The sequence below is a fragment of the Vitis vinifera genome, chromosome 2, assembly GCF_030704535.1.
Source record: "Vitis vinifera cultivar Pinot Noir 40024 chromosome 2, ASM3070453v1".
In the NCBI taxonomy this organism is placed as follows: Eukaryota; Viridiplantae; Streptophyta; class Magnoliopsida; order Vitales; family Vitaceae; genus Vitis; species Vitis vinifera.
The window spans coordinates 2,443,954-2,457,370 of record NC_081806.1 but is presented as its reverse complement, the minus strand read 5'-3'; the positions used below and the strand labels follow the sequence as shown (position 1 = coordinate 2,457,370).

The window sequence follows — 13,417 nt, the reverse complement described above, 5'->3', positions numbered from 1 at the left end:
GTTTGCTATCAAGTTATATGCACTGTGCTAGTGAAATTCATTTTCAAGCAGCAAAAAGAATTTTTAGATATGTTAAGGGCATAATTGATTATGGAATAAGGTTCAGTCAAGTTAAAAACTTCACTCTCCATGGTTATTCTGATAGTGATGGGCTGGATGTGTTGATGATATGAGAAGCACCTCGGGTTACTGTTTTAGCTTTGGTTCTGGAATTTTTTTCGTGGTGTTCTAAGAAGCAAGAAGTCATAGCTCGATCCACAGTAGAAGCAGAATATGTAGCTACTGCTGCTGCTGCTGCTGCTGTGAATCAAGCCCTTTGGATCATGAAAACTCATGATAGATTTGCATATGGAACAACAAGAAGGCACACAAAAATTCATGGACTACCAACCTGCAATTTCAATTGCTAATAACCCAATGTTCCATGGCAAAACAAAACACTTCAAGATAACGTTTTATCTTCTAATAGAGGTACAAAGGGAAGGGGAAGTGTAGCTAATCTACTGCAAAACAGAAAATCAAAGTGCTGACATCCTAAAAAAGGCACTTCCAAAGATTACATATGAATTCTTGAGGCAGAAGCTTGGTGTCTGCAGCTCCAGAATCAAGGAAGAGTGTTGACTGGCATGACTCATGAAGCTGAATCAGTTTTATTTGTTGCTATTCTTTAGGATTATGACCATTTCTTCATGCTATTTTTTTTGGCACTTAGCTGTTATGCTCAACATGTAGCAGATTTTTCTGTAATTCGGTTTTCATTATGCTGTATAAATAGATGGTTTGTTGCTCAATAAAATGAGGTCTTTTGCAGTCTCTAAATTAGCTTTCTCTCATTATCTTTAGTCTTTGGTTTCCTAAATATCCAACAGATTCTAACAGAAACATGTGTTCATCGACAGATATTTCTTCACTGACATGATTGGCCAATTTTTATCTATTTTCAGTCAATAACATCTAGTCTGAGAAAACAACGTCCTCTTCTGCCTCCATGCATCACTTCAGAGAGTTTTCAATATCAATCACAAAACACTACTTCACATCCTTCTTTATTAGCCTCTCAAGGGCTTCGTTTGCATACTGAATTGGAATTACTTCGATCTCTGGGTGAATTCCATGTGCAGCACAAAAGTCAAGCATTTCTTGTATATCTTTTGTACCACCTGTAGCGCTACCAGAAACAGTTCTCATACCTGCAGGATGGTCGATTCATACAGTCCTAATAAGCTGAGAGTACTCCGACTTGTCTAGGCTATGATACATAAACCAATGCACAATCACAATTAACTATTTTAAATTAGAAAGTTTCTGAGCCAGAATTACCTCTGACAAGGTTTCCAGGACTGGATTTCGCTTCACTTGGAGACCCCACCAGAACTAGGACTCCGACAGTCTTTAACAGAGACAAGTATGGATCAAATGAGTGATCACCTGATGCGGTATCAATTATAAAATCGAGTGATTCAGAAAGAGCTTGCACACAAGATAGTAACCATCAATTTATGAAAAGCCTTCATTCTTGCTTGTGATATCAAGGCAAACCATGCACAATAGGAAGTCAGATGGATTTTTACCATCATCTGCTGTTCGTCTGATGAGACCACAAATTTGTCTGCTCCAAGCAAATTCAGAGCTTCTTCTTTCTTGGATATGCTTGTGCTGAAAACGGTAACATGCAATCCAAAAGCCTTACCAAACTTCACAGCCAAGTGACCAAGACACCCCGAGGGATTTACCAGGTTGGTTCATCTTATGGCGCATCATGGGAGTGTAAACAGTAATTCCAGCACATAGCAAAGGTGCTGCTGAAGCTGATGGGTAGTTGTCAGGTATCTTGAAGCAGTACCTGTAAATTCTTGTGGTAAAGGGCTTATATAGATTCTAGATAATGATGGTTTGAGCTTGATTGAAAAGGTATAATGTTAGATTAATTTTTGTAATTAATCTATAATTTGGGCCACACATGTAAATAATTAAAATGTGTGTGCTATCATTTAATTAAGCCTAAATATAGTGATCTAATTAATAATTGATTAATTGGCTTAAGGGTATAATTGTCATGAGATTATTGTGTAGATACCATTAGACAATTATTATTTCTATGAGGGGCAGAAATATAATTGTGATAAAATTAAAACTGCCCTAGCGGTTTATAAATAGGGTTATGGTCCCCATTCTACGACTACGCATTCCAATTTCTGAAAATCCTCTCAGAGAGAAATTGACACAGAATCTAGTGGCTAGAATTGGAAGACCATCTCAAAGGGTTTTCTTCCTATAAGGTTTCTCCTTCAATGGATTCAGGTATGCTTCCGCTATTATTTTTCTACTCATTGTTTTTAATCAGGAGATTCCAGTATATATGACATTAGGGTATTCTCCTTGTTAAATATTCCAGTATATATGAAGTTAGGGTATTCACCTTATTAAATATTCCAGTATATATGAAGTTAGGGTATTCACCTTGTTAAATATTCCAGTATATATAAATTAGGGTATTTATCTTGGTTGTGTTATAACAAGGATCTTGGTTGGATTCTAACAAGTGGTATCAGAGCCTACTCCTTGATTAATTCTTTGAGTTATTATTTTAATATATGTCAATGGATTAAGATTTATGAAATATTGAGTTGATAAATTTTTTTTTTTTATTACTATTATTATTATTATTATTTAATAGCATTTTATGATATTAATATTTAAGTTATTGATCTAGCATTTTAAATAGGCTAATTAAAGCGAAAAATCACCAAAGTGACATCTTCCGTGTAGATTAGTCTGTTCGGGGTGTTAGATATTTGTGTGTATGTGATTCATGCGGGTATTGACTGACCCAAAGGAAAGTTAATATTTGGTCAAATTGCATACATACTTGTGGCGATAAATATGTGATGATTATAAAGGTAACTTAATGTGAATAATAAATCAATCCAAAGATAGATTTATTATTTGACATAACTTATCATCAATGTTTGATCACTACAACAAGAGTACCACTTACAGTTAATATTACTGTCCAAAGACTTGATATTAATGTTGTGCTAGGTATCTTGAAATGTCATAATTTGCTTTTAAATTTAAAGATTATGTGTTTAATTGCTTATTTTATGTGAGCATGATGGTTTATTTGATTCATTTTATTTTGTTCTCGATTCAGCTTTTATATCAACTACTTCTATATCTGCCAACATCAATAATGTCCCTATGTTAAATGGGACTAATTTTAAGGACTGGAAAGAGAATATGATGATTCTCTTAGGCTGCATGGATATAGACTTGGCCTTGAGAATGCCCAAACCTGATGAACTCAATGAGCAAAGTACTCAAGAGGATGAGGTTTATTGGGGTAAGTGGGAACGTTCAAATAGGCTAAGTCTTATGATCATGAAGCGCGGCATTCCAGAAGCTTTCAGGGGTGCGGTAACCGATGAGGTTACTAATGCCAGTGACTTCCTTGCGGAAATTCAGAAACGTTTTGCCAAAAACGATAAGGCTGAAACGAGCACGCTTTTAGCAAGCTTGATTTCAATGAAGTATAAAGGCAAGGGTAATGTTCGGGAGTACATCATGGAGATGTCTCATCTTGCTTCAAAACTTAAGGCTTTGAAACTCGAGTTATCTGATGATTTACTCGTGCATTTGGTTCTCATCTCTCTTCCTGCACAATTTAATCAATTCAAGGTCAGTTATAACTGTCAAAAGGATAAATGGACTCTTAATGAGCTCATTTCATTCTGTGTGCAAGAGGAAGAGAGATTGAAGCAAGACAAGACCGAAAGTGCTCATCTGGCTAGCACTTCTAAGGATAAGGGCAAACGAAAAAATAAGGATAATAAGGTTGCTGCTTCTAATGGTCCAGAACAAAAGAAATAGAAAGTTGAGGTAACATGTTTCTTCTGTAATAAGCCTGGACATACTAAGAAGGAATGTACCAAGTATGCTGCTTGGCGGGTTAAGAAAGGTATGTTTCTTACTTTGGTCTGTTCTGAAGTTAATTTAGCTTCAGTATCTAGAAACACATGGTGGTTAGATTCTGGTGCTACTACTCACATTTGTGTTTCTATGCAGGGTTGCCTGAGTTACCAAAAACCAAGTGATGCTGAAAGATGCATCTATGTCGGAGACGGTCAGTCGGTAGAAGTAGAGGCAATAAGGCACTTTAGATTATTATTGAAATCTGGTTATTTTTTGGATTTAATAGATACTTTTATTGTACCGTCTTTCAGACGGAATTTAATTTCAGTTTCTGTTTTGGACAAATCAGGTTATTGTTGTTCATTTGGAAACAATAAATTTACATTATCTATTAATTCAAATGCTGTAGGAACCGGTTTACTTAATGTTTATGATAATCTATATTTGTTGGAAACTGTTCCGTCCTATAATGAAACCTTGCATGTGGAATCACGAGGTACAAAACGTAAATTGAATAAAGATAATTTGGCCTCATTGTGGCACAAACGCCTAGGTCATATCTCTAAATCTAGAGTTGAGCGACTTGTGTCCGATGGGATTTTGGATTCACTTGACTTTTCAGATTTTGATATTTGTGTTGAGTGTATTAAAGGAAAACATACCAAAACAAAGAAATTAGGTGCCAATAGAGCTACAGACGTCTTAGAATTAATTCATACAGATATCTGTGGACCATACCCTACGGCATCTTGGAATGGTCAACAGTACTTTATAACATTCATAGACGACTACTCAAGATATAGCTACCTATTTCTTATACATGAGAAATCACAATCATTGGACGTGTTCAAAACATTTAAAGCAGAAGTTGAGTTACAACTCAACAAAAGGATAAAGAGCGTCAGATCTGACCGTGGTGGTGAATACTATGGTAAATATGACGGATCAGGTGAACAACATCCAGGACCATTTGCTAAATACCTAGAGGAATGTGGGATCGTCCCTCAATACACCATGCCAGGATCACCTAGCATGAATGGTGTAGCAGAAAGACGAAACCGAACCCTTAAGGACATGGTAAGGAGTATGATTAGTCATTCTACTTTACCCGAAAAACTCTGGGGTGAAGCACTCAAAACGGCAGCTTATATTCTCAATCGGGTGCCAACTAAAGCGACTGCTAAAACGCCTTATGAGCTTTGGACGGGTCGAAAGCCCAGTTTAAAGCATTTTCATATTTGGGGATGTCCAGCTGAAGCGAGACCTTATAAGCCTCATGAAAAGAAATTGGACTCTAAAACAGTTAGCAGCTACTTTATTGGCTATGCAGAGCGATCAAGGGGTTTTAAATTTTATGATCCTGCTATTAGGTCAATTTTTGAGACGGGAACTGCAACATTTTTTGAGGATGTTGAGTTTGGGGGGAGAAATCAGGCTAGGAATATTGTCTTTGAGGAGGAAGAGGGATCTACTATTGCTTTTGATAATGTACAGGTTTCACTACCTATCATTGATCAAGAAGTAAATTTGGATCCTCAACCAACAGACAATATTGTTCAACCATTAATTGCAAATGAGGACATTGCTCCTGAAGAACAAACTCAACAACCTCAAGAAAATATGCCATTAAGGAGATCCACTAGAGAGAGGAGAAATGCAATTTCGGACGATTATATCGTATATCTCCAGGAACGTGAGGTAGAAAGTGGAATGATGGAAGATGATCCAATCAACTTCCAGCAAGCCATGAAAAGTTCCAACTCTCAGAAATGGATTGAAGCCAAGAATGAAGAGTACAAATATATGCAAGACAATAAAGTTTGGGAACTTGTCCCATTACCAGTTGGTACGAAACCCATTGGTTGTAAATGGATATTTAAAACCAAGCGGGATTCAAATGGTAATGTAGAAAGATATAAAGCACGTCTTGTAGCTAAAGGCTTTACTCAAAAAGAAGGAATTGACTTCAAAGAGACATTCTTTCCAGTTACTACGAAGGACTCTTTCAGGATAATCATGGCACTAGTTGCACATTGTGATCTTGAGTTACATCAAATGGATGTTAAAACAGCGTTTCTCAATGGTGACATTGATGAAACAATTTATATGGTACAACCAGAAAATTTTGTGTCCGAAGACTCAAAGAATATGGTTTGTAAATTAACTAAATCCATTTATGGGCTCAAGCAAGCTTCTCGTCAGTGGTACTTCAAGTTTCATCAAATTATTGTCTCATATGGTTTTGAGGCAAATCTTATGGATGAATGTGTGTATCACAAATTCAGTGGGAGTAAGTATATTTTCCTGGTTTTATATGTCGATGACATATTGCTAGCTACAAATGATATTAGCATATTGCACGACACCAAGAGATTTTTATCAAAACATTTTGAGATGAAAGATCTTGGTGATGCCTCCTTTGTCTTAGGAATCCAGATACAGCGAGATCGTTCTAGGGGTATTTTAGGATTGTCACAAAGGACCTATATTGATAAAGTCCTCCAAAGGTATGGCATGCAAAATAGCAAACCAGGTGATACCCCTGTCGCTAAAGGAGACAAATTCAGTCTTAATCAATGCCCTAAAAATAGTTTAGAAAGTCAAGAAATGCAGAAGATTCCTTACGCTTCGGCTGTGGGGAGTCTAATGTATGCTCAGGTATGTACACGTCCGGATATTGCGTACATTGTTGGCATGTTAGGCAGATATCTAAGTAACCCTGGAATAGATCATTGGAGAGCAGCCAAGAGGGTTATGAGATATTTACAGAGAACAAAAGAGTACATGCTTACATATAGGAGATTGGATCAGTTAGAGTTGATTGGGTATTCCGACTCCGACTTTGCTGGATGCCAAGACAGCAGAAGATCCACATCAGGCTATATTTATCTATTGGCTGGTGGAGCAATTTCATGGAGGTCTGCCAAACAGACACTCGTAACTTCATCCACCATGGAAGCAGAGTTTGTAGCATGTTATGAGGCATCCAATCAAGGAATATGGCTACGAAATTTTGTCACTGGGCCGCATGTTCTGGATGGTATTGAAAGACCACTGAAGATATTTTGTGACAATAAATCAGCAGTTTTATATTCCAATAACAACAGGAGTTCTACAAAATCAAAATACATTGATATCAAGTTCCTTGTTGTAAAAGAAAAAGTACAGAGTGGACAGATATCCATAGAGCATATTGGAACAAACTCCATGATAGCGGATCCGCTTACAAAGGGATTACCACCCAAGGTCTTTCATGAGCACACTGCTCGTATGGGTGTTGTCTCATTTGAGGATATCCAAATTTAGTGGGAGTTTGTATTATTCATTGTATATTGCTCTATGTTATGTTTAGACTTTATCTATACATTTGGATTGTGTTCTGCAGAAATAAAGTATTCATTTTATTGCACTCTGTTAAATTATGCTAAAGATTTGATCTCAATAAAGTTAAGTTGGACCAGTTGGAAATATGCATGAATAGATCACATTGCATGTAATTTCCATGCTATGCACTCATGATTGATCTATGTCATTTAGCTGTGCAGATATATGTGACCATTGATTGGTCTAGTAACGATTGATGTAACAAAGGCCACCTTGATCCTATGTCAGTATAGTTAATGGACGAGATTGTTCGGATATACCCTAAGGACATGATAGCAAATTTTGAGCTCATAAGGTTAAACACATTTATTTGATTACATATGCATGTGGCCCAGTGGGAGATTGTTAGATTAATTTTTGTAATTAATCTATAATTTGGGCCACACATGTAAATAATTAAAATGTGTGTGCTATCATTTAATTAAGCCTAAATATAGTGATCTAATTAATAATTGATTAATTGGCTTAAGGGTATAATTGTCATGAGATTATTGTGTAGATACCATTAGACAATTATTATTTCTATGAGGGGCAGAAATATAATTGTGATAAAATTAAAACTGCCCTAGCGGTTTATAAATAGGGTTATGGTCCACATTCTACGACTACGCATTCCAATTTCTGAAAATCCTCTCAGAGAGAAATTGACACAGAATCTAGTGGCTAGAATTGGAAGACCATCTCAAAGGGTTTTCTTCCTATAAGGTTTCTCCTTCAATGGATTCAGGTATGCTTCCGCTATTATTTTTCTACTCATTGTTTTTAATCAGGAGATTCCAATATATATGACATTAGGGTGTTCTCCTTGTTAAATATTCCAGTATATATGAAGTTAGGGTATTCACCTTATTAAATATTCCAGTATATATGAAGTTAGGGTATTCACCTTGTTAAATATTCCAGTATATATAAATTAGGGTATTTATCTTGGTTGAGTTATAACAAGGATCTTGGTTGGATTCTAACATATAATGGTGAAGCTATATTTGGCATTTGAAAGCGAGTAAAGAGCATTCATATATAAGCATATGCTCCTAGCATGTAAGGTATTGAATAAAGACCAACACAATTACACAACGCTGCTATGTTTGGTTCCAAGAAAATAAAAAAAGAAAGAAATAAAAATATAAAGGAAAATAATTTTTCTTATGTTTGGTTTTACTCGAAAAAATAGGGAAAAAAAATCAAATATAATTATAATTAGTTAAAAATGTATATATTTTTTAAATTATTTAATCTTTGATCAAAATAAATAAATTAGTATTTGATGTTAATCCAAGCTTATTTCACTTATTTTAACTAAATATAAGAAAATCATTTTTCTTTAACATGTTTATATCTTTCCTAGAATCAAATATAACGTAAATCTACTTTTTATTTTCGTTCACATTTTCTTTTCCTTTACTTTTCCTCTATATTTTATTTTCCTTACAATTTCCCTCAAGTTTTTGAATCAAACATACCCTTAAAAATAGATCTTTTCCAATGAGGCAACACTCACATTGTTATCAAATAGAAGTGTCTATGCAATTATTCCAGTGCAGATTCTAAAACTCTTGATGTGAGTTCTTTTGTCTGTGGAAGAACATTATCCAAAATAGATACCAACAGAAGTATATGTACATGGAAAGTAATTTCTTCACTGACATAACACAAAGGTTCGATCCTGGATATTTTTTCCATAAGATTAAACATCCACTGTGCATCTATAAAGGATTGACAATTTTTATCTGCTTTCAGCCAACAAACATGTAGTCTGAGAAAAGAACGTCCTCTTCTGCCTCTATGGATCACTTCAGAGAGTTTTCAATATCAATCACAAAACGGTACTTCACGTCCTTCTTTATTAGCCTCTCAAGGGCTTCATTTGCATACTGAATTGGAATTACTTCGATCTCTGGGTGAATTCCATGTGCAGCACAAAAGTCAAGCATTTCTTGTGTATCTTTTGTACCACCTGTAGCGCTACCAGAAACAGTTCTCATACCTGCAGGGTGGTCGATTCATAGAGTCTCAATAAGCTGAGAGTATTCCGACTTATCTAGGCTATGATAATTGAACCAATGCACAATCACAAGTAACTATTTTAAATTAGAAAGTTTCAGAGCCAGAATTACCCATGACAATGCTTCCAGGACTGAATTTCACTTCACTTGGGAACCCCACCAGAACTAGGACTCCGGCAGTCTTCAACAGAGACAAGTATGGATCGAATGGGTGATCACCTGATGCAGTATCAATTATAAAGTCGAGTGATCTAGAAAGAGCCTGCATACAAGATAGTAACCATCAATTTATGAAAAGCCAATGAATGAATCATCTTCATTCTTGCTTGCGATATCAAGGCAAACCATGCACAATAGGAAGTCGGATGGATTTTTACCATCATCTGCTGTTCGTCTGATGAGACCACAAATTTGTCTGCTCCAAGCAGATTCAGAGCTTCTTCTTTCTTGGATATGCTTGTGCTGAGAACTGTGACACGCAATCCAAAAGCCTTGCCAAACTTCACAGCCAAGTGACCAAGACCACCTAGCCCAATCACCCCGAGGGATTTACCAGGTTGGTTCATCTTGTGGCGCATCATGGGAGTGTAAACAGTAATTCCAGCACATAGCAAAGGTGCTGCTGAAGCTAATGGGTAGTTGTCAGGTATCTTGAAGCAGTACCTGTAGATTTAGCACCAAAACCAGCATTTTCATCTGTACTTAAAATTTTACCAAGTTCCCTAAACCTCAGGTGGACAGATCAAAAGGCCTTGTGCCCACATGGAATCCTTAGACTGGACGCCTAGATCACATAATCCATGGTGAGCATTAAGGAACTAGAAGGCTTCTTCGTTCAAAACTACAGTGATATTAAAAGGGTTTGTATATTAATATCATTCCAATGAAAGCACCAACTTAATAATACAAGATGCTCACCTTTCATGAACAACAATGTGACTGGAATAACCTCCTTTGGTGACCGTACCATCAACATCAACACCATTAAAAGTGAACACCGACCCCCTCGCACAATGAACTTCAAGTCCATCATTGCAGTACTCACAATCCCTGCATGAGTTGACATAGGTTCCCACTCCAACATGGTCACCAACTTTGAAGCGACGAACATTTGAGCCAACCTCTTTTACAATTCCAGCAATCTCATGTCTGGTACACAAAATCATAAATCCATAAGTCCGAGGAAAAGATATGAAAAAGCTTGGGGACCATGGACCATTTTATCATACAGTCAGGCTACATACCCAGGTACCACAGGATACTTAGAGTCTCCAAATTTATTCCTAGTCCAGACTACATCAGCATAACAAACCCCACAGTGTGTGATATTCAATGAAACATCATCACTTCCAAGAGCCCTGTATAATATTCCCAAAATATGTGTGGATGAAAGCTTGTACACAATCAACAAGACAACCAAGGGAAAGGTGGGGGTAGAGTAAAAACATTTCATTCTACTTACCTGCGGCTGAATTTGTAAGGTGATAGAAGGCCAGATGGATCTCTTGCCGCCCATGCTAAGCAGTTGTCATCTGCACTTTCAGAAGTCATTATGAATTGCTCTGTCCACCATACCATAAACCAACAAGGCACACTCAGTATATCAGATGTAGAATCAAGACAAAAGGGAGTTAATCCTAATAACATGTACAGGCAATGGCCAATCCTACACGAATCAGACGAGTCCAATTCCAGTTTGGGATTGAATTACTACAAAATAAAATCTTGATATCCAGACTCCACAGTTTTCCAAAACAGGGGACATGATTCAAGTTGCAATTCCAACCCTACTGCCAACAGGCACCATGGTTGATGGGAGAAACAGAATACAAGAGGTAAATCCTTATGATTTGTCGCCTTGTGGGCGACTGGCGTGACTTGATGATATAAATTAAACATGCAGAATTAATAAATAAATAAATACAAGACCCCTATGATTTCCAATGTTATCTGAAAAGTTGGTGTAGAGAGAAGAAGCCGATTTGGGTTTACCTGCGGGAAGAGACTGTCGGCGAAGGCAAAAGCTCATAGGCAAAGGCAGATCGTACTGTACTCCCAGTGAACAACGCAACTTCTATATATGCATATACACTCCTGCTTGGGCCTCGTCTTCATTGGCCCAACAATCAAACCAGGCCACGTAAGCAATGACCTCTTTAGCCTGCCCCGCATCCATTTGTCTAGATTTAACCTACCCTTGTAACCACACTTCATTTTAAAGTGATTTTATGCGCGGACTTTGATTTGGAAGAGTTGCCTTCTTTTAATTTTATTTATTTTACATTAATTGCAAGTTGGTGCCTGGGACATGGGACTGGACTGATACCCTAAAAAGTCTACAATTTTTTATTGACTGTAAAAGGACATTTTTGACCTTCCAATTTTTAATCCAAATGGGTGTTAATGACAGTTGTATTTTAACATAATTAAAATAAGATGGTTGACAATACGATTGTTTCAGGCCGGCGGAAAACTCAAGTTTTGGGTCAAAATGGCCGTTTAAAAAAAAAAAATTATTTGTAACATCTATCCACTCTTTTAAACTTATGTTCAAATTGATTTATTTGATATCAAGTAGGCGTCATGTCATTAAAAATATTTTTTTTTGTTATTTTAATTAAAATCGCAATTAATAAATGTAGCTTCATTTTTTAACTAAAGTCTCAGTTGACAACTACGACTTTAGTTAATTTTTTTTTAAATTTTAAATTTAATTAAAAAGTATTAAATTACAATTTATGATTGAAATTTAAAAATATACTTAAATAATAAATTATTTATATTTAAATTTAAAAATCTAGTATTACTTCAATAAACATAAATTGATAAATAAAAGATATTATAAATGAATATTTTATTTATTAATAAATTAATAATATTAAAATAATAAACTTATATAACATATAAATAATATATAAAATTGTATAATTTATTAATTTAAGATATTTAATTTGTTGTTTTTTAATATATTAATTTATTTGTATTATGATAAATTTATCTTTATCGAAATAATAGTATACTTTTCCGCAATTGATAACCGAGATTTCAATTATAATTTTTCTTTTTTTACTTTCAAATTTAATTAAAAACCTATTAAACAATTTATGATTGAAATTGAAAAAATATACTTAAATAATAAATTATTTATATTTAAACTTAAATTATTTATAAGAACATCTTCATGTTTAAATATAATAAGTTTAAATATAAATAATTTATTACTTAAGTATATTTTTTAAATTTTAATCATAAATTATAATTTAATAGTTTTTAATTAAATTTAAAAATAAAAAAATTTATAATTGAAATTTCAGTTATCAACTGCGGCTTAAAAATATACTATTATTTCGATAAAGATAAATTTATCATAATACAAATAAATATATATCTTAAAAAACAACAAATTAAATATTTTAAATTAATAAATTATACAATTTTATATATTATTTATATGTTATATAAGTTTATTATTTTAAGATTATTAATTTATTAATAAATAAAATATTCATTTATAATATTTTTTATTTATTAATTTATGTTTGTTGAAGTAATACTAGATTTTTAAATTTAAATATGAATAATTTTTAATTTAAGTATATTTTTAAATTTCAATCATAAATTATAATTTAATAATTTTTAATTAAATTTAAAATTAAAAAAAAAATAACTAAAGCCACAGTAGTCAACTGCGGCTTTAAGTCAAAAATGAAGTCACGGTTAGCAATTGTGGCTTTAACTAAAATGATGAAAAAAAATATTTTTAATGAGATAGCCCTTATGTAGCACAAAAGAGGCCAATTTGAACATAAATTTGAAAGAGTGGTTAGATGTTACAATTTTTTTTTTAAAAGGGTCATTTTGACCCGAAAAACTCCTTCAATCTCTTGGTCAACCATTAGGCTATGTTTGTTCCATAAAATTTGAGGGAAAATGTAAGAAAAAGAAAATGTAAAGGAAAAGTAGAAGGAAAGAAAAATAAAAAAATATATTAAAAGTCAATAAATTATTTTTTTTTGTTACTTCAAACTCATTTTATTTAATTTAACCTATCAATATAAAGATTAAAATATTAAAAAAATACATAAGTTTTTAATTAGTTTTAATTATATTTGATT

General features: G+C 34.1%; 3 protein-coding genes and 1 pseudogene across 3 annotated transcripts; 2 read left to right on the top strand and 2 right to left on the bottom strand.

The window, feature by feature from the left end:
• Positions 1 to 993: 993 nt before the first annotated feature.
• On the bottom strand, positions 994 to 3,188 carry LOC100266784 (probable cinnamyl alcohol dehydrogenase 1; annotated as a pseudogene).
• Positions 3,189 to 3,261: 73 nt separating this feature from the next.
• On the top strand, positions 3,262 to 3,870 carry LOC132254878 (uncharacterized). The gene has a single exon (XM_059741786.1). It carries the CDS (start codon positions 3,262 to 3,264, stop codon positions 3,868 to 3,870), a length of 609 nt encoding a protein of 202 aa, XP_059597769.1.
• A 2,436-nt stretch (positions 3,871 to 6,306) lies between these two features.
• LOC132254877 (secreted RxLR effector protein 161-like) lies at positions 6,307 to 7,218 on the top strand. The gene is made up of 2 exons (XM_059741778.1): positions 6,307 to 6,952; positions 7,070 to 7,218. The coding sequence occupies exons 1-2, from the start codon at positions 6,307 to 6,309 to the stop codon at positions 7,216 to 7,218; spliced, it is 795 nt and encodes a 264-aa protein (XP_059597761.1).
• A 1,698-nt stretch (positions 7,219 to 8,916) lies between these two features.
• Positions 8,917 to 11,460, bottom strand: LOC100244482 (probable cinnamyl alcohol dehydrogenase 1). Its single transcript, XM_002277339.5, has 7 exons — positions 11,295 to 11,460; positions 10,765 to 10,864; positions 10,547 to 10,660; positions 10,221 to 10,451; positions 9,680 to 9,965; positions 9,414 to 9,564; positions 8,917 to 9,283 (listed from the first exon to the last, which is right to left on the bottom strand). Exons 1-7 carry the CDS (start codon positions 11,329 to 11,331, stop codon positions 9,087 to 9,089), a joined length of 1,116 nt encoding a protein of 371 aa, XP_002277375.1. The 5' UTR covers positions 11,332 to 11,460; the 3' UTR covers positions 8,917 to 9,086.
• Between the last annotated feature and the right edge of the window lie 1,957 nt (positions 11,461 to 13,417).

What these genes read in the sequence shown, in the direction of transcription:
- LOC132254878 (XM_059741786.1), top strand. Translation starts at nt 3,262, where the DNA reads ATGGATATAGACTTGGCCTTGAGAATGCCCAAACCTGATGAACTCAAT.
- LOC132254877 (XM_059741778.1), top strand. Translation starts at nt 6,307, where the DNA reads ATGAAAGATCTTGGTGATGCCTCCTTTGTCTTAGGAATCCAGATACAG. An exon ending in TGGGCCGCATGTTCTGGATG is followed by an intron (nt 6,953 to 7,069) that starts GTATTGAAAGAC and finishes TTGTTGTAAAAG; the next exon opens with AAAAAGTACAGAGTGGACAG.
- LOC100244482 (XM_002277339.5), bottom strand. Translation starts at nt 11,331, where the DNA reads ATGAGCTTTTGCCTTCGCCGACAGTCTCTTCCCGCAG. An exon ending in CCGACAGTCTCTTCCCGCAG is followed by an intron (nt 10,865 to 11,294) that starts GTAAACCCAAAT and finishes TATGGTGGACAG; the next exon opens with AGCAATTCATAATGACTTCT. An exon ending in CAGACGAACAGCAGATGATG is followed by an intron (nt 9,565 to 9,679) that starts GTAAAAATCCAT and finishes TCTTGTATGCAG; the next exon opens with GCTCTTTCTAGATCACTCGA.